The sequence below is a fragment of the Aquarana catesbeiana genome, linkage group LG09 (genome assembly GCF_042186555.1).
Source record: "Aquarana catesbeiana isolate 2022-GZ linkage group LG09, ASM4218655v1, whole genome shotgun sequence".
Classification (NCBI taxonomy): domain Eukaryota; kingdom Metazoa; phylum Chordata; class Amphibia; order Anura; family Ranidae; genus Aquarana; species Aquarana catesbeiana.
In genome coordinates this window covers 233,553,523-233,573,862 of record NC_133332.1, presented here as the reverse complement: position 1 = coordinate 233,573,862, position 20,340 = coordinate 233,553,523, and the positions used below count along the sequence as shown (strand labels likewise).

Below are 20,340 nucleotides of genomic sequence, written 5' to 3'. Positions count from 1 at the left end.
ATCTCTCCTCTCTCCGTGTGACAGATGCACTACATAAAAATTAGAACAGCACCCAAAAATGTAGTAACATCTGCACCCATAAATGCAGCCTCACCAGCACCCATAAATGCAGCCTCACCAGCACCCATAAATGCGGCCTTACCAGCACCCATAAATGCAGTAACATCAGCACCCAAAAATGTAGTAGTTTGCCTAGTGGTAGCGCCGGCCCTTTCTGTTTGGCCCAATCGCACATGATGACTTTAAGTCATCATCATGTGCGATTGTGTGTGTGTGCCAGGCCCAAGCAGCCAATCAAATATAGTGCTCAATATGGATTAAATAAATATGCTTAGCCATAGATATCATAAATAAAGTGTAACAAAGTGATTTGTGCAACAGCAGGTACTACTTGCACAAATCACTTTATTACACTTTATTTATGATATCTATGGCTAAGCGTATTTATTTAATCCATATTGTTTGAGCACTATATTTGATTGCTTGCTTCACTTCTGCTTACTGGTACCCATGCGTATGATGATCAAGATCGTGGTGACTGGTGACTTAAGTACTGTACTAGTACCTGCTGCTAGGCTGCAGTGCTAATCCTTCCAGTTGCTGCTGCCTGGGGGTTCCCCGTCATCCAATTTTTTCTCTTCTCTCTCGTGACATCTCTTCTCCAGCCTCCAGGTTCCCCTCCAGAGTCCTCACTGTCACCAACCACGTCACGGTCACGTCACACAGACCTGGGAGACCCCGCTCCGGGGAGAAGAAGAAGCAGCTGCGCAGAGGAGGGTAGGCAAAGCATTAGGCTCCGCCTCCGCCAGTTATCCTAAGGCTACGTAGACGACTTGGGCAGTCTGGCCAGTCAACTCATCGGCCGTCATTGGGGCACCTGTCCCTTCCCTCCCCACTGCCAGCCAGTTCAAGTACTACTTGCTAGCTGAAGTGCTGTGCCGGCGCCGCGCGCCAGCAAGCTGGCCGTAGCGCCGGGGACTAGATTAGTGCGGGAGGCGGCCGCGAGAGGACAGGTGGGACTTTTTTTTTGTGCGGGGGCAGCTTTTTTGCCGCCCCCCCATGGCACTTGCCATGGCTGCCATACCCTAGATACGCCACTGCATATCATTATAAGACAGATCAAATTATTCAAAGTAGGAAGTGTTACTAAGGCAGCAGCAGGGGGCAGGAGCCGAATTGCAGGGATGGGAGGGGGGAGACAGCAGGCTGCGGATGACTGAGGCACGCAAACTGACCACGGTGTCAGGGCTCAGTAGCCATGATTACTGTGGCCAGTTTACAGAGGGGAGGGGAGAAACTGGCAGGATAGGTGTTACAGGGGTCCAAATGACACAGGACAAGCACTATTATATAACATGCTTTAAAGGAGTAGGATCCATTTATTTATTTTGGGTTAACATACGCTTTAATCTTTGTAGATGTTCCCTATAACACAGCAAATTTGTATTTAAAATAGGGTGCACCCAAGATTCCAAGAGCACTAAGGGTAAAGAAACATAGCTGAGTTATAGGTACTCTTTAGAATTCTGTCTGGCTGAATGTGTTTGTGCTCACACCCAATTCATGTACCTGTAATAGAGAGGTAGAGGAATCTGTTGGCTCCCAGTACTGAGGTTGAAGTGTCCATACTCCTTCCTCAGTGTGCTCCCTTCCCAGCCACTGTGTTTGTTACACTGACAGGCACATTGCTGATGAGTTTTGTAAAGGGAGTCAGTGGAGCCCGATGGGGAAATGAGAGACTAGTTCCCCATCAAGTCCAAGTTACTGTTGATTGACAGGGCAGAGCCGTGTGCAGATCCAAAGCCACTATGCAGTCCAGTAACGGCTTTTAAAAAAAAAAAATATTCTTTATCATTTTCATGTTATACAGAGTAAAAACAAACCTTACATTTTTGACCTTAGGGAATGGTGCATATCATGGTCTACAGAAAGCATATTCTTTTGGAAACAGACAACTGCAAATTGCCAAGTTGTAACCAGTAGCGTAAAGCAGACACGATAATTCAGAGGAGCCCTCAGGCCCAAATTAAGCATTTACAAACAGGAAACCACAATCATGTCCAACCACTTTGGGTGAGCCGTGTCTTAAAAAAAAAAAAAAAAAAAAAACAGCCCAGTTCAGTACAGTTGGGCCTGTGTGCCCAATCAAAAATGGAAAAATGGGTGTTACAAAAATAAAGGGGGGGGGGGGCAGTGGGGCAAACAAACAAAGGAAGCTATTGTGTATGCAACAAGGGACAAGCATCCCACCAAACGCCCCATCAAAGGTTGACTGGTCATGTCACGCTTGAGAACCCATCATGTCATTTGGTGGAAAATGTAGAATTGGTCCAATACCACCACATTTTCCTGAAACATTCCTCTTTCGTTAGTTGAGACAATAGTTTCCACCATGTGCCTGATTTGAATAATCTTAGCAAACCACAAGCTGATGGGGCACAACTGTTTCTAAAATAATGGGATGCAGCTCCTTGCAACATTGAGAACGCTTTGAATCCGCTGTCATGCACCGTCAATCACAAGTTAAATGAACTTGATGGGAAACTAGCCTCTCGGTCCCTCATCAGGCTCTGACCGCTCAGTTACACAAGTAATTACCTAAATATGGGCATTGACATAATTGGCATAATTGGGTATTAACATCACCACTATCTGCGGCCCATTTGTTTACAATGAGCTTTTGGCTAAGGTATCAGAATGGGGCCAGGGATACAGCACTGGGCAGGAAGGTGTCACATACATTGCAGCTTCCCAGCACAAACATGCCCCACTCTAAGTACTGGTGTACCTCCATACTCTAGCTCAGAGCTGGTCCAAATTACTGTCAGTCTCTTAATCTCCAAAATGGCTGTAAGTCTTTAGAAATCTGCTGCTGCCAAAAAGACACGTTCTTTAAGTCTGCATTCACATCTGAGTGTTTCGTTTCAGGCGGAAAGTCGCACGTTTTTTGGCACAATTTTGCAGTGTATTTTTACAGGTCAAAAAGTCATGTAAAAAAGCAGAAAAACGCCTGTAATCTGCCCAAAAAGAAGCCCATGTACTTTTAAGCTTCAGGAGTTTTACTTCAGGTGACAAAACGCTCAGATGTGAACATGTGCCTTTGAAATGAATGAGATTTTGCTTGTTGGGTGTTTTTCGGGCGTTTTACGAGCTGAAAATGCTCAGGTGTGAATGCAGCCTGAGTGGTGGTAGTAAAAACTACCTGAATTTATTAGCTGTGTTGGTTACAGAAACTGGCACAAATGCTTGCCTGAATTTAGCACAGGTACTTCTAAAGGAAACTATAGCCAGAAAAGTGTCCTATCTGTTTTATTGTATTCCCCTGACTATATCTGATTGAATCATTGTAAAAAGCTGTCTGAAGGTGTTGTAAGCAAGACTGTTTTTTCTGCAGAAGAGTTAAAGGCAACGTGTGAAAAAAGCAAAGCGCTCCACTTGCAGTCTGAAAACAAAGATAAGAAACAAAACACATACAAATCTTTATACATAATCTTTAAAGCAGTTGTATACCCGCACATCTAAAAAAAAAAAAAACCCTGCAAGGCATCTTGCCCTGGGCGTTTCTTCCAGGTTTGCGGCTCCGGCGCTGTGAGTGGCTGGTGATGAGATGACGTCACTCTCGCGCATGAGTCTTCTTCCCGGCAAGGTTCAGCAGCGTCTGCTGGACCTTCAGCTGAGCATTCAGAGCGCATGCGCCGCTGACGTCAGCGGCTGCATGCAAAGGAAATATCTCCTAAACTGTACAGGTTTAGGAGATATTAATTTTACCTACAGGTAAGCCTTATTATAGGTTTATCTGAAGGTAAAAATGACAAATTAGGGTATACAACCACTTTAGGTAGCACATGAACATGAAGGCCACTTTCACACTGAAGCGCTTTACAGGCATTGTAGCTCTAAAAATATCGCCTGTAAAGCGCCTCTCCTGTCACTCCACTGTGAAAGCCCGAGTGCTTTCACACTGGAGCGGTGCGCTTGCAGGACATGAAAAAAAAATGTCCTGCAAGCAGCATCTTTGGGGCGGTTTAGGAGTGGTGTATACACCACACCTAAAACACTCCTAAAAATTTAAATCAGTGGGCAGCGCTGCCAAAGCGCTTCGGCAGCGGCACTTTTTAACCCCTTTGGGGGGTTAAGTGCGCACCGCTAGCGGTGGTAAAGTGCTGCTAAAACTAGCAGCGCTTTACCGCTACCGCCCCCATAACTTGATTAGCTGTAACAGGCAAGACAAGCACAATGCTTTCACCTCTTAGGTCTAAAGTTGACAATGCCAGCAATAAAACCACTGCCTGCATTCTGTGTCAGTCACAAATACACTTTATATCATATGATTGTAATTGTGAAAAACTGTACCAGAAAATATGGAGGACTGCTGTCTACTACAGCAACCAATCAGGTTTAATCTTATGTTCTATATCCTGGAAGGAAAAAAAGAAACAAGGACTCTCACTGGCTGCTGAGAGTAACAGGTCCTCTTTACCTTGCCCAGTCTTGCATAATTCTCGTTGTCTTACAGATTATATTTGAGGCATCCAAAGGTTCTCGTTCTCAAGCTGCTATCATGGCACTGGACAATCTGAAGTACACCCCTGACCTACTCTGTAATACAGAGCCAAAGCAGAAAGGTATTGACCTATATTATATTTTGAAATCATGAAATAGAGACACCGACAATAAAACATTCCCTGCTTCAGCCAAATATATAGTTTTGGCTGGAGTTATGCTTTAATCTATTTCTTTAGGGTGTATTTATATTTTTAATAAACATTTATAACAAAGCATATTTATGATGTTTAGTTTGCAAAGTGTGATGGGTCTTTCTAATAAGAATGTATGCCTAAAAGGAGAAGTCCAGCCAAAACTCGTTTGGCTAGACTTCTCCTATAGTTTACAAAAGTGCAATTCCTTTTGCACTCCTGTGACCCATTTTCAGCAGAGAGCGGACTTCAGCCGGTCCAGGCTCTTTGTCATCATGACCATGGAGTCGGGATCCGCCTAGATCCCTGGACCTCAATGAGAGACTGAGCCGGGGCGCTCCTGCCCCCTCCACAGCCCTTTAATGAGCGAGGAGGGAGCAGACCAGAGGGCTGGTGACTGACAGTCACCAGCTCTCTGCTCACGGAGCTGTGAGAACCGAGCGATCGACAGTATTCGATAGCTCGGTTCTCAGTGTAGAGGCGCCAAGGGACAGATGCAGCATCAAACCGTTGCTGCATCCACCTAAGTATGAATAAAAAATTCAATTAAAAAAACATACTTTTCTTTTAAAGAGTACAAGTATTTACATATTATTAACAAGAAAATTAGCCCCTACTGACTTTTGTAGCTGCAGACACTGCGGAGCACTTTATCCTCATAGATCACAGCAGAAGCACTAAAGTCCTCCATCCAGCTGAGATCACCGTGTTCCCTCCTTCTGGGGCTTCTGATTTGTGTTTACACTAGTGATTAGAAGGCTTTGGATCTGTTGCAGAAAGTGGTGAGCGGAGCTGCTGATTTACTGCTGGAAGAGAGAGCAGAGCTGCTGATTTACTGCTGGAAGAGAGACCAGTGTGAGCTGAACTGATGAGTTACTGCGGGTAAGCAGGGTTGGCTAAATTGCTAGGAGAATTTCAACAGTGCTGCTGTGAAAAGTGAGGATGAATAGCTAGACAGTGCCTGCAGCTAGAGAGGTCAGCAGGGGATTTTTTTTACTGCTTGATGAGAATATGTAAATAATTGAATGTTCATAGCCTGGCTACAGTTGCACTTGTGAACATTGGGTGTGCTACACACTATCGAAGTGCACTGGGCATGTGTAGCTTACCCTGTTCTAATGCCTCGCTGCCCGCAATAAGTTGCTGTGCAAATAAAACAGCTTTTTCACCTGTTGGACCTCCTGACACAGGCTTAGTTTACACTTGCGGTTAGCGGGCGGTAGAAATAGGTAACTGAGCTGCATTTTTTACAGCACCCCTTAAGCTGCAAATGCAGCTGGACAAGGTTCCACACATGCCATGGCCGCAGTGCGTTGCTTTATGATGTGTCATCGATCAAGACCCATTCAAGTGAATGGGGCCATGCAGCATCCATAAACTAAACACTAGGCTCACAGCTGCAGCATGTTCTTATACAAAAATCCCATTAAGTTTACAAAAAAAACCCGGAAAAAAAAACAGTCATTTTTGAGGTGGCGCATTCGCCTCCTAAATGTCTGTCAGCTGCGCTTGCATGGCTTTGTGAAAAGCGATGCACCTATGTAGGTGTAAACAAGTTCCTAGTGTTTAAAATCACTGTTCAGACAGAAGATACATTTGTATGTATTTGTTTTTTTATTCATCTACAGATCAAAGAGATAATTTTTAATCTGCATAAAATGTCAGTTAAAGCATCCTGGCAAGAGAAAAAAATAGTATTTTTGTGCTCATCTTAAAACTCTTTTCTTGGAGTCCATTGGGGGACAAAGGAAGTCTTTGCCATTGCATTAAACTGTTGCTTACAGGGGGATTGAAAAAAAAATTAAATAAAAATATGTAGGTCAGCTGCAGGATAACCCCTCCTTTGATTGTCACATCTTAATTTTGTAGCAAGCAGTACCAAGAGCATAGGATCAACACAGAAGGGTGGTACTTGCATCCCTCAAACTACAAGGAAAGGATTTTATTCTGAGTACAAAAATACTATTTCCTCTCTTGTCCATTAAGGACACAGGACGTCTTCTCCATCGGGACACCAAAAGCAGTCCAATGAAGAGGCAGGCAACAGCAAAAAACTACTAGCAGGCCTAACATAAAGAACTGGGGCCTGCCTCCTGCTCCAGGGCCGCCTACAGGCTCAATGCCCAAAGCTAGCACTGGATGAAGCTCGAACCCCCCACCCCCTTCCCCAGTAAGGGGAACAAGATAACCACCAGACCAGGAGAAGAAATGAATGGAATTACACCTGGAATTAAACCAAGAGAGAAACGTTTCATCATTGAAGGGAAAACACCAAACCACATACCATAAGCATGAAAAAAAATGGCCAACCTTATCCAGCCAGAAGGGTGGAACAAAAAAATTTCCCTGCATGGAAAAGACTGACAACCTGAACCATGGTCAACAAAGAGTAGAGCAGTGGTTCTCAAATCCTGTCCTCGGGGGGACCCAATAACAGGCCAGATTTTAAATATTACCTTGGGGAGATGCAATCTAGAATACTGCAATTACTGAGCACCAAATGATATCACCTGTGATGTATTTCACTTATCTTGCAAACCTGGCCTGTTGGTGGGTCCTGAGGACAGGAGTTGGAAACCACTGGAGTAGAGTGTCTTACCAGATCTTATAAGGATCAAAGGAACAAGGAAGTTCATACCTAGATTTACTCTCAGCAGACAATAAGCTCACCATGATGATAACTATCAGGGAAGATTCATAAGGATGACTTGGAGGTTCTTCTGCCCACCTAGAGAACCAAGATTTGATCCCATAAAGTCAGCATAATTACACAGGGTAAGGTACGTGGGAAGTTTCCATGCAAGAGTAGGCAGGGGATGGAGGATAGCTTTCTTCACCCTAAGACAGCATGAAGGACTGAAAACCTGATAGAACTGAGGACCAAGTTCAACACACACCCATTAGCAAGGAGAAGGCTCCCCTTACAACAAAGCCCTAACAGAACATATCCTGACTATTCTGGAGCCTTAAGAGTCACAGGGCTAGAGATGTTCCTGACTCCCTATATCCAAGAATACATCAGAGGCTGTGAAGCAACAATCAGGAGATTATCAGAACAGTAAAAAACATCTGCCTGGGTAACCTAGAGCAAGAAGGATCACCAGAAAGACCCGCTCTTGAGGCTGCAAAGCAAACGAGGAAAAACCTAGACCCAGGTGTGCAAATCTCACAGAGTCATTGGCTCATTCCCCGTGACTGTCAGAGGATACCTACATCTGGATATTGGCTTGTTCAGCTTATAGGCAGCTCAGGGTATCATGGAGCATACCTCTGACATCCTCCACCTGCTACACAGGACCAGAAATGCACTTAGATGTCTAGATGCCTCCCTTATGTCCTGAAGCAACCATTGCCTCTTAAAGACCACACTTCAAGGGATCAGAGCAGACAGGACTAGAACACAAGGTTGCATCCAAAACAGTATCAAAATGTATTTTCTTGCCACAAAAAGACCTTCCTTCCGTTCCTTCTCAGTTGTAGAGGCACATCAGCATCATGTTGCTATTCAGTAGTTTCTGTATCAGGCGAACTGTACAGGGAATGATTCTGCGATGTAGGAGGGGCACCCTGCTCTTGAATTCCAGATTGTAGATTGTCCAATGACAGGATCTTCCAGACAGTGTGAAGAGATATCTTCACCAGCCCTAGAAGACCTACCAGGTCAGGAACTACCTGTTCCTCAGGGGCAGACAGATTACAATGATAATGGAGTAAAGGGGTGCCTCAGAGAAGATGACCCTTGACACACAATTCTCTTGTGATAGCTGAGAGACGGGAAATTCTCTAACCAGTGGAAGGGGACATGAGAGCAAGAAAGCTGTAGATTCCTGTACTGCAGAAATATTCTGGTTTAAGCTGCCCTGTGGGTGATTAAAAACTTTCAGCTTTGCTTTCTAAAGATACAAGATCCAGGTGAATATTGAAGACTTCTGGACCATCAGGAAGACTGTTCACTAAGGCCCAAGTCAACTGACTGCTCCAAAGGAGGTCGTCTAAACGTCCCACAGTGTGGGTTTCATAAGAAAGCATTAGGGAAAACACAGGCCAGCATCCTCGAGAAAAGTTAAAGCGGAGTTTCACCCAGAAATGGAACTTCTGTGGATCGGATTCCCCCTCCGGTGCAACATTTGGCACCTTTCAGGGGGGAGGGGGAGTGGATACCTGTCAAATCCAGGTATCTGCTCCCACTTCTGGGGAAAGATCGCTGGAATCTTGTGCGGCAATCTACGCAATGTCCTGCCCCTCCCCCCCCACTGCCTTCTGGGAGACACACAGGTCCCAGAAGACAGCAGGGACCATTCAGAAAGAGCAGAGCCACTCGCGCGTGCGCAGTAGGAAACAGGCTGCGAAGCCATAAGGCTTCACTTACGGTATCCCTTAGTAAGGATGCCAGCGCCTGCACCCTGAGCCGAGGGACGGGTCGGCTTTGGGTACCAACATCACTGGACAGGTAAGTGCCTATATATTAAAAGTCAGCAGCTGCAGTATTTGTAGCTGCTGACTTAATTTTTTTTTTTACCCAGAGTAGGTTTAAAAAGATGTCCTCAAAAAAGAAACGGCTCACTTGCTTCTTGAATGCAGTGTCTGCATTCCAGCACTTCTCCACCCACATATACGCCTTATTAAAGACTTGCAGCCTGATCTTTAACAACCTTTCATATTGTTATCTTGTAGAACAGATCTTATGCAAAACAGGTTATCACTAAAAACTGATTATATTGTGAAACTGTGGACTTTTGTTCTAGCAGGAAAAAACAATTCAGGAACAATCTTGGCCATAGTTCTCAGTGTGATCATCATCCTCCTGTTCTTGCTGCTGGTCTTCTTGATTTACCGAAGATGGAAGAAAAACCATGGGGATGACCCAACACTGCCAGAACAAGGGGGCCAAATAGATGGCTTTGATAATATCTCATATGATCAGGTAATTAATTTAGAAGTGCATAGAGGCTTTTGTACTAGATGTACCAGGCAGTGATGTCCGATATTAGATATGGGTTTGTTGGAGGGTATGATAGAACTGCATATATTGCCAACATCTGTGAGATAATTTTAGTAAGCCTTCATAAAAGTTGGTTCAGTTGTTTGTTTTTTATTCAAAAGTCTGTCAGATGATTGACAGCTTTTGCAGATATTTACCAAGTGTTTTATAAGGGTTTCATGCCTTAAAGAGCCTGTCATACCTGCAACAGCCTCCCAAATGCTTCTGTCATGGTCACTGCCCATTCCCAAAGGCACAGCTTTGGCATTTCCTGATATAGCCAAAGGCCGATTGCCCCTACTGGCACCTGCCTATTCCTATTGGCCAATGAGGCTACCCATCATAGTGATGGACCAGTAGGAGCAGGTGGGGGTCCAACACTATGTAGAAGTTTTGTAGAAGTTTTAAAAGTACATGCTGGAGAGAAAATTTAGCAAAGTGAAGTAATGCAGTACGGCCATAATTTAGAAAAATGGAATGGCAATTTTACTTTTACCAAAAGAATCAAACTGGGGAATTCATAAAAAGAGTGTCTCAGACACTCTTTACAATTCCATTGTGCCTCCCCACACAACTAATGTTGGTGCTTGCCTATGTACCTGATGGTACCCCAAATTCATGTAGCTGTATCCAACAGTTGTTGTACAGAGGAGCAGATGAGTTTTGTAGCTGCGTGTGCCCCATCAGAACTGCTTCCCTTGTGATTGACAGCTGGCCATAGGCGAATTTCATAGCCAATAGACAGCCTGCTATAGGCTATGGAATCTGCCTGCTGTCAATCATAAGTAGAGCGCAGACCTGATGGCATAGGTGTGCGCAGCCTATTGCATTAGGGTGTGCACCTCAAAGCTCCAACACATTTGCATTTGACATATTTACCTGCCTCTTCCCCGCTCTCCATCCTGAAACAATGGGAGGAAGGGGGAGCAAGGGAGCACATGGGAGACCTGGGCAACAGAAGGAAGAGGATCAGGGAAATGAGGGGTGGCGGGGGTGGCATATATTAGTACCAATCCCCTATATTTTCCTTGTGTGGCAGCTGAATGTTGACAAAAAGGAGAGGAGAAGCCTACTTTCAGCTGCTGCAGGAGGAAAATACAGATCAGTTCCACTACATTCCACCCACGCCACCTCTCCTGTCCAGGTTCTGAGGGTCGGCAAGGAAGAGTTGTGGTTTACCTGTCACCTGCCCACCATTGACAGGTTGCCAACCCCAGGATTAGGGTGTGCCCAGGCACACCTGGCACACCCCTTGCGCACGCCTATGCCTGAACTAGTCTCTCAGCTTCACCATCCGGTTTCACCCACTGTCAGCCAACCGGGGGGGGGGGTTGGTGTAACAGCATACAGGAACTTTGCTAGTCTCTGTACACCAACTTAGAGTTGGTCCTAATTTCCTTTGGTTTCTATATCTACAAACTGGAAATGTCTTTTTGAATTTGATGCAGTAGAACGCCACCCTGTAAAAGTGGCACTATTAAGAACTACCTGAATCTGTTGAACATTGTGGAAACTGTCAGCAGAGCTTTTTTTTTTTTTTTTTTTTTTTTTTTTTTTTAACCACTTCCATACAGGGCATTTTCACCCCCTTCCTGCCCAAGCCAATTTTCAGCTTTCAGCGCTGTCACATTTTGAATAACAATTGCGCGGTCATACAACACTATACCCAAATGAAATTTTTATCATTTTTTCCCCACTAATAGAGCTTTCTTTTGGTGGTATTTGATCACCCCTGCGGTTTTTATTTCTTGCGCTATAAACAAAACAAGAGTGACAAGTTTGAAAAAACACACAATATTTTTTACTTTTTGCTATAATAAATATCCCAATTTTTTTTTTTTTAAACAAATTTTTTCCTCAGTTTAGGCCGATACATATTCTTCTACATATTTTTGGTAAAAAATATCGCAATAAGCGTATATTTATCGGTTTGCGCAAAAGTTATAGCGTCTACAAAATAAGGGGATAGATTTATAGCATTTTTATTGTTATTTTTTTTTTATTACTAGTAATGGCGGCGATCTGCGATTTTTATCGTGACTGCGATATTGCGGCGGACACATCAGACAATTTTGACACATTTTTGGGACCATTCACATTTATACAGCGATCCGTGCTATAAAAATGCATTGATTACTGTATAAATGTGATTGGCAATGAAGGGGTTAACCAGGAGGGGGCGCTGTAGGGTTAAATGTGTTCCTAAGGAGTGATTCTAACTGTGGGGGGAGGGGATTCACAAGGGGAGGAGACCGATCGGTGTTTCTCTGTACAAGGAACACACCATCGGTCTCCTCCCATCTGATAGGACGTGGATCTGTGTGTTTACGCACACAGATCCACGGTCCTGCTCAGTTACCGGGCAATCGCGGGTGCCCGGCGGACATCGCGGCGCCCCCTAGGGATCCTGGAAAGCAGCGCCGTCATATGACGGTGGCCCAGGATAACAGCTGCACCGTCCCGCCGTCATATGATGGTGGGTGGGCAGCAAGTGGTTAAAGATATATTTATTGATTTTTTACAAACCAGTTGTACAAAACAAGCACAACAACAACCACTAAATAAAACTCGGTTAATCATTGGTATATATCGTCAAGTACATAGCTCATGTATAAATAGAGGCCAAATAGTGAAACAATGGTCCCATACTGATCATATACGTACATATATAGCACAAGCATTCTGTCCATGTATAGCAACAGTAGTAATCTGTATAGAGTGTATCCTGGCACTGCCTGCATATAACACATATTATACATACATTATGAGGAGAGGGTCAGGGGGCTGGCCAGCCATCTGTCCCAGATTTTGTGGAACGTTTTTTTCCGTTTCCTGATTTCAAAGGTAAGTTTATATAGTGATATAACGTCATTAATTAATTTTAGCCAAAGGGATTTCAAAGATGTCTGTGTACCTTTCCATGATAACAATATAGCCTTTCTTACATAAAAATACAGAATATGTAGTAGTCTCTTAGCCTGTAATGGTATCTGTAAGTCACCAAAGATCCCCAGTAGACCGTTCTTAGGATGAATAATGTTAGGGATGCCTAGAGCAGAGGAAATGAAAGAACCCACCTCCACCCAAAAGTCTTGAACCACTGGACAGGTCCAGAAGCAGTGTAGGAAATCAGCGTCTCCGCCACAGCCACGGAAGCATCCAGCTGTGGGCTTCAACCCCATTTTGTATAGCCTGGCCGCGGCCGGGATTGGTGGAAAATCTTAACCTGTATGACACGGTCCCTAGATGAAATAACTGTGTTTTTGTATGTGTCACTAAACTCAGTCCAGTCATCCTCTGTAAGTGAAATGTCCATGGATGCCCACTTTTCCTGTGCTATACTAAATCTGGGGTTAAAATCGGTCATTAGGGCAGTGTAGTAGGCAGAAATAAGTTTATTGGGATCAGGTTGTCTCAGCAGTTTCTCCAATGGCGGTAAGTCAGTAGGATCATTTAGTGAGCCAAATTGAGCTCGGATAGCATGTCTAAGCTGATAATAGTAGAACAAGTAGGAGCGTGGTAAGTCAAAGTCAAGTCTCAGTTGGTAGAAGGATTTGAAGCCTTGTTTATTGTATAAATGACATAGATATTTTACTCCCCTGGAGTACCAGTGTTTGGTGTCGGGTAAAGAGTATAGTTCCTGCAGAGTGGGGTTAAACCATAGAGGATTATTTGGGGATGCTGACCAGGTATGCCGAGAAATTTTTGTAGTGATGTATCGGAAAATTGAAAGGGAGGTAGCCAGCATGGAGGTACCTGGTCGATTTGGGACCTTGTCCCTGTAAATAATATGGCGGGTTTCCATGGAAGCCGCAATGGCTCCTTCAGTGGTGGTAGATGCATTTGCCGAGACTGGGTGTAGCCAGTCATGAATATGTACCAACTGTGATGCTAAATAATATAGAAAAAAATTTGGAAACGCCAAGCCTGCCATATGTGATGGCAGCCTTAGCATCTCAAGAGCCACCCTAGGGGATCCACCACTCCACAGGAGCGTTGTACAGATCTTATCTATACGTTTAAAGACTTGGGGATTTTACAGGGGGAATTGGCCAGAATATATAGTAATTTCGGTAGATATACCATTTTGAGTAAGTTTGCCCTTCCCATAAGATCCAAAGGTAGGTCCATCCATTGTTTAGTTTGCTCCTGTAAGCGAATTAGTAGAGGATCTAAATTATTATTGATATAAGTGGATAAAGGCGACTGTACCAAAACCCCGAGGTATCGAAAAGATGGCACCACCTGCAACTTAGAGTCCGAGTGGATCTGGGAAATCGCAGCGGAGTCCAGGGGAAAAAGACTAGATTTATCCCAATTCACCCGGAATCCGGAGAAATCTCCGAACATATTGATCTCAGCCAACAGTGACCCGAGGGACACATTGGTATCTGCCAGATACTCCAAGGTATCATCTGCATAAAGCGGGATTTGCTCCTCCATGGCAGCAATAGCAAGGCCTTTAATAGATGGGGAGGAGCGAATGCGTACTGCTAATGGCTCCATGGCCAGGGCAAATAGGAGTGGGGACAACGGGCATCCCTGCCTTGTACCCCTAGTAATTAGAAATGACTCAGTGAATGAAGAGTTAACCCGAACACAGGCTCGGGGGGAAGCATAGAGGAGCCTTATCCATGTCACCATGTGAGGACCAAAACCATACAGCTGCAATACCCGGAAAAGATATGGCCACTCCATACTATCAAATGCTTTACAAGTGTCCAGGGATACAATGGCCCGTGCAGGAGGGCAATCATGTGGATATTGCAAATTGTGAAATAATCTACGAAAATTCATTCTAGTGGACCTTTCAGGTATAAAGCCCCCCTGGTCACTACTGACCAAGGTTGTAACTACAGCATTTAAACGATTTGCAGGGCGGTACGATTCACATTTAAGTGGGTCTTTGCGGGGTTTCAGTAAAAGTATGATCAAGCCCTCTCGCATAGTGGGGGGGAGGATTCCAGTATCTAAAGCCCTGTTATATGTATGTAGTAGAAGTGGGCATAGAAAATCCCTAAATTGTGTGTACCATTCGGTAGGGTAACCGTCCAGACCAGGAGTCTTATGGGCTGGCATTTGTGAAATGGCCATTGCAATCTCTTCAATTGAGATGGGTGCCTCCAACTCATCTCTCCTCTCAGTCGAAAGGGAGGGGAGAGATATGTCAGCAAGGTAGTCATTTAGTTGGGGCTCAGTGTAGTCGGCCCTAGATGTGTATAGGTCTTTATAGAAGTTTAAAAAGGTTTCCATGATATCCCCAGGAACATCACTAATTTGGTCTTGTACTGTAAGGATACGTGGGATAGATACAGGGGGACGGTCAGGTCTGGTCAGGTATGCTAAGAGGCGTCCAGCTTTGTTACCGTGCTCAAATGATTTCTGTGCAACGTGTACCAGTCGCTTTTGTGTAAGGTCTAGTAAACGGAGTTCATACTCCCTGCGCTTCTGAAGCCATGCTTCTCTCGTATCAGGGGCCGGGTTAGTGGCATAAACAGACTCAGCTTGCACCATGGCTGTTTATAGTTCTCCGGTAAGCTGCTGGTTATTTCTTCTTATAACCCCAGTGATGGACATGAATGTGCCCCTCTATGTGGTTTTAAAGGCTTCCCATTCTATAGAAGGGTCCACTGTTCCCAGATTGTCTTTCCAGTACTCCGTAATACCTTTCCTGCATGTCCCCTGTACCACCTTGTCCTCCAGCCAGTAAGAATTTAGACGCCAAATGGTAGGGCCTGAGCCTGGGAGGATGGCGAGGTCCACAGAAAGAGGAGCGTGGTCTGAGACACCTCTAGGCAGGTAGGAAACAGCAGAGACAATGGGAAGGGTGTCCGCTGGGGCAAATGCCATATCAATCCGAGACATGGTGTGGAAGAAGTCCGAGTTACAAGAAAACTGTCTTTCGTCCGGGTGTTTCCAGCACCATAGCTTGGTAAAGTTATAAACCAGCATCCAGTCCAGAAAAGAGGGAAAGGATCTACCCCCACCCCCCAAGTGGTCCATAGCAGGATCTAATATGGCATTAAAGTCACCCACACAAAGTAAAGGTCCAGGGGGTCTATTCAACAATTGAAGTGACAATTTGGACAACACTTCCACCGAAAATGGTGGAGGAATGTAAATGTTTACAAGAGTAAGCGTCACATATGAAATTTGTAGGGTAAGTACGACAAATCTTCCATCTGGGTCCATCTTTACTTGTACAGTTTCAGCTGGAAGGGACTTAGCCAGTAGAATAGCGACAACCCTGGAGTAGTTTGTGTGGGTGGCATGATAATACTGAGCCAGCCATGGACGCTTAAGGGCTCGTACCTTAGTATCAGTGAGGCGAGTTTCATTTAATATGGGGACAGCATTTTTTAAGGACTGAAAAAGCTAGGGACCTCTTCTGGGGTCAATTCATACATCTAGTGTTCCAAGACACTATCTTTAGGGGCTTTGTCATCTTAAAGTAGACCTTATAGCATAATCACATAGAAATGTAAATACACTCATGTCTAATACCTTACAGGCAGTGCCAGTCCGCACACATTCAATCACATTCATAGTACGTTTCAGATATCTGTTTCTACATAGGTACGTGCTATTAATAGATAAGGCAAAGAAAACCAATGGATTGCTCTGAGCAGCAACCTCAGAAAATGTAAAAAATGAAAAAAAGAAAAAAAAAGGAGCAAAAAATTAACATTTTTGAAAAACCTGTATCCCCCACCCCGCTTGGCCATCCCCAACTTAGCGAGCCTTGGATCCCTAAATCTGAAAAAGCCTCTCTTACCCCGTAAAAAGAAAAAAAGGGGAATGTTAGTGAGGGTCCAACTATACAGTGGCCACGCCACTAACCGGTGAGGGGGTAATGTGGAGACCAGTGTGGCTCCCAACTGAAAGTAAGAAAATGAAATGATGTCCTGATCCAGGTCGTTTAGCCTCTGTAATTGCGTAGAAGTTCAGTAGTCGTTCAGTCCTTCCTTATGGCAAGTAAAAGAGATGGTAGGCTGGTTAAAGAATAATAATAATAATAATAATAATTCCGGGTGTATGGGAAGGGCCTGGTGTATAGGTAAGTTATGCCCCTTAGTGAGCAGGAGAAAAGTCAGAGTTATTATGGGTCTTGCGGCTCACTTAGTAAAGGTGGTTGACATCAGCAATATGGGACAAGCACAGAGTAGATAGGAGACGTCAGAACTGTGGCAGGAAAGCAGCCAGCAAAGGAGTTTAATGAACAGGTGTTGCTATCAGTTACCTCTGCATCTGGATGCAGGTCCATAACGATCATTCAGCCACGCCATGGCTTCCTTGGGACTGGTGTAAAAGTGAGCTTTACCATCGTATATGATGCGAAGTTCGGCTGGAAAGAGCATGGCGTATTTCAGTCCCTCTTCACGTAAGTGGTTCTTCACTGCTGAGAAGGAGATACGCTGGCGCTGAATTTCAGCTGAGAAATCAGGATAGATTGATATATTATTGCCATTATACTTAAGCGGACCTTTCTCTCTTGCTATGCGTAGGATGGCTACCTTATCCTGAAAATTGAGAATACGTGCTATAATAGAGCGTGGAGGTGCTCCCTCTGGGGGAGGATGCGGAGGGGTGCGGTGTGCCCTTTCAATCACATAAGAGAATGAGGGTGCATCTGTGCCAAAAATGTCCCTCAACCAGGAGTAGGAAATTTTTCAGGGTGTGAGCCTTCTGCACGTTCAGGTAACCCAACAAAGTAGAGATTGTTCCTTCATGAACGATTCTCCAAATCATCAATTTTGGCGCGAAGGGCGACCAGCTCTCCAGTATTATCACGCATATTAACAGAGAGGGGGTGCACAGTGTCCTCTAAGGAACTAATGTGTTCCTCCATATCCCCGGCCCTGTCACGGAGGTTCTGAATGTCCTGTTTTAGAAGCGAGAAATCCATCCGTATAAAGGCTATTTGATTAGTGAGTGAGGCCTTGCAATCTTGTATAGCCAGCATAACGGTGGCCAGTGTAGGTTCATTAAGCGGAAAAATCTCCTCCTGGTCATTTTCAGCAGGTTGCTGGGGGTCCTGTGATGGCTGGGATTCTTGTGATAGCTGGGAGTCTGTTTGTGTGTGGAAGATAGCAGGAGTTGAAGCACTCACCCCACTAGCAGAGCTCCGGTCAGCAGAGGAGGATGTCTGCAGCGTGACTGCCTGATGAGCAGGTGTCCCGGCGCCATCTTGCCTCCGGAACCCCGCCAACCGGTCTGACATGGATGGGGGCCAAGCTGACCCATATTTCACCATATCAGCCAGCCTGCTGAGTGCCCACCGCTGTGGGGAACGTTTAGAGCCCTTCGGTGAGGAGATAGGGCACAGGATGCCTGAAGGATGGTAGTTTAAAGCCGGAGCAGTGTAACTATGCGGCCGCTCGCTCCACCATCAAGCCACGCCCCCCGCAGAGCTTTTTTTGGATATGGCACAGGACCTTTTTAAAAAGCCATATCACCAGAAAAGTGCAATTTAGTTTGATGAAAGACTTGGCCCACCAGGGCTACTAAGTCTTTCCTGATGTCCTCTTAGCAGTGAGGGTGCCCCTTCTTTGTGAAGAGTGGGGGGAAGCTGTTACAGTTTGCCTCTCTTTGGGTCACAGACATCCTAGACCTATGGGTTTAATGTGCTTCAAAGGCATACAAAAAAAGGGGGCAACAAAACTACCCCTGCACCACTTTATGCTTTCAAATCAAAAAACAACTGCCCAAGAACAGTTAGATTTGAAAAATGCCCTGAACCACTTGTCCCAGGGAGTCTTTGTACCAGTACCACCGCAAGACCAGTTGATGAGGTTTCTACTCAAACCTTTTCATGGTATCAAAACCCAGCAGGGGTATTTGTTCAATTCTGAATTTAAAAATCCCAAAACTTCACGTGGAATCTGCAAAGGTCAGTAATTACCTCTCTGAGACAAGGGGAATACATGGCATCTGTGGACATCCAAAGATGTCCATCTACATGTTCCCATTTACGCACCTTATCAGCACTTTCTTCGCTTTGCATTGGCAGACAACCACTTCCAGTTTGGGAGCAGAAGATAAGCCAAAGGGCAGTGCAACAGAATGTTCACAAAAGTCTTAGCACATCTGCTTATCCTGCACAGTATAATGTAGATAACTTCTTATGAAGAACTCTTTTACCTTGCAGCTATTAGAAAATGTTGACAAAATCATTCAGCTGCTTTAGGCCTTAGGCTAAGTGATTAGTTTCAACAAATCTATTCTCTAGCCTTCCCTTCACCTGAAGTAGTTGGGGCTGGCCAGGAATGCATCTCATGCAAAAAGTTTCTACTGGAAAAGTTCCTCTGAGATTTTTTTTTTTGAACCGGCCGATCTCGCCCCGACATTAGGCCCATGTGTACTAGGCTTAAGGATAGAAGGGTTTCCGAGTCAGTAATTTCTACCTTGCTCAAGCACGATAGCCCTCTTCCAGGAATATATAATTGCACCCGAAAGTCTTTTTGCCTGGTGTGAACACATGCACTTCAATCCTAGAGATCACTCTGTACTTTGCATTCTGGCCCTCCTACAATCAGATCTTGACCAGAACTTGGCCTTAAAGTTAATCTCCAGCTTTTAGTGACGTTTAAATTGTTTGTTTGCACTAAGTTAGCCCAACCAAGCCATTTACTTCACTAAAGACATGCAGCATCCCTCAGCGCTCTATGGACTCTATGTAATCTCAGCTAGATACAGTATACAGCGCTGTGTTTGGCAGTGGGATGGGCTCTGGTCAGGGTGGGCTCTGGTCAGAGGGTGCTTTGTATTTTATGAATGAGTCAGAGAATGTGACGTCATCCACCCGCCTCTGCCAGTCAGAGGAAGCGTTGTATTAATTCAGAAAATGCAAAGCTCCATGAGAATGGCTGAGCATTGCTCAGCCTGATTCAATTGGATTCCAGGTGTGGGAAGGAAGTTGTTGGGTGTTAGTAGTTAACCATTTCTTTTTTTCTGAAAAAGTGAACTAAATGCCTTTAATGCCGAAAAGGGTAAAGTGACATGGGGTCTTTAATTTTGTACAGTATGTTTACAGCTTTTACATAAATACCTGGATATATTTAGTTTCAGAATGAAGACGCAGCTTCCACCATCTCAGGCAGATGAGTTACAGAGCCATCCAGACACAGGAGAGTAATGCTGGACCTCTGCAGAGCCACCACTCCAACAAGGCCTCAGCATGGATATCAAGTTTGTCCCAGTTAAACTACTGGACAGTGTTGAATGGAGAGAAAGTCCTTACATCATTAACTACATGTTTAACTTTCACATGGCTATATTAAATAGTGAACACAAATAAAAGTTCTAATTTTTTTTGTGTGTTTTCTTTAATATCAGCTATCATGATATAAATTTTATTCATCTTTTGCTGTTTAGTCAGTCATTTTCACTTCATTATATTTAGGCCTTGTTCACACGGGTGCATCAATCGGTACATGTATACACAGAGGGCAGTGTTTACCCACCTGGAAGGCACACGTGGTTCATAAGTTTCCTTTGGATAAACTGGAGGCAGACAGATGAACAGGACAACTACCTTCTGCTTGAAATAAAAGGCCAAAAAAAACAAAAACCCAAAAAACACATATGGAAAGAAGTTGTTCTGGGCCACAATTCCATTTAGTCCTTATGCAGAACCTATGGGGTCACAAGTGGAAGTTACAA

The 20,340-nt window shown here is 44.5% G+C and overlaps 1 protein-coding gene across 2 annotated transcripts in view; it reads left to right on the top strand.

Annotated features, from left to right (window-relative positions):
* The window catches only part of MAMDC4 (MAM domain containing 4), a 104,171-nt gene extending 84,182 nt beyond the window's left edge, over positions 1 to 19,989 (top strand). The window contains exons 27-29 of one of the 2 annotated variants that reach the window (XM_073599952.1): positions 4,517 to 4,625; positions 9,446 to 9,621; positions 19,741 to 19,989. In XM_073599952.1, coding sequence (XP_073456053.1) covers positions 4,517 to 4,625; positions 9,446 to 9,621; positions 19,741 to 19,782 — 327 coding nt within the window. In that variant the 3' untranslated portion in view covers positions 19,783 to 19,989. Of the gene's footprint in view, positions 1 to 4,516; positions 4,626 to 9,442; positions 9,622 to 19,740 lie in introns of both variants that reach the window. The other variant, XM_073599950.1, reaches the window with a different exon arrangement.
* The last annotated feature ends 351 nt before the right edge of the window (positions 19,990 to 20,340 follow it).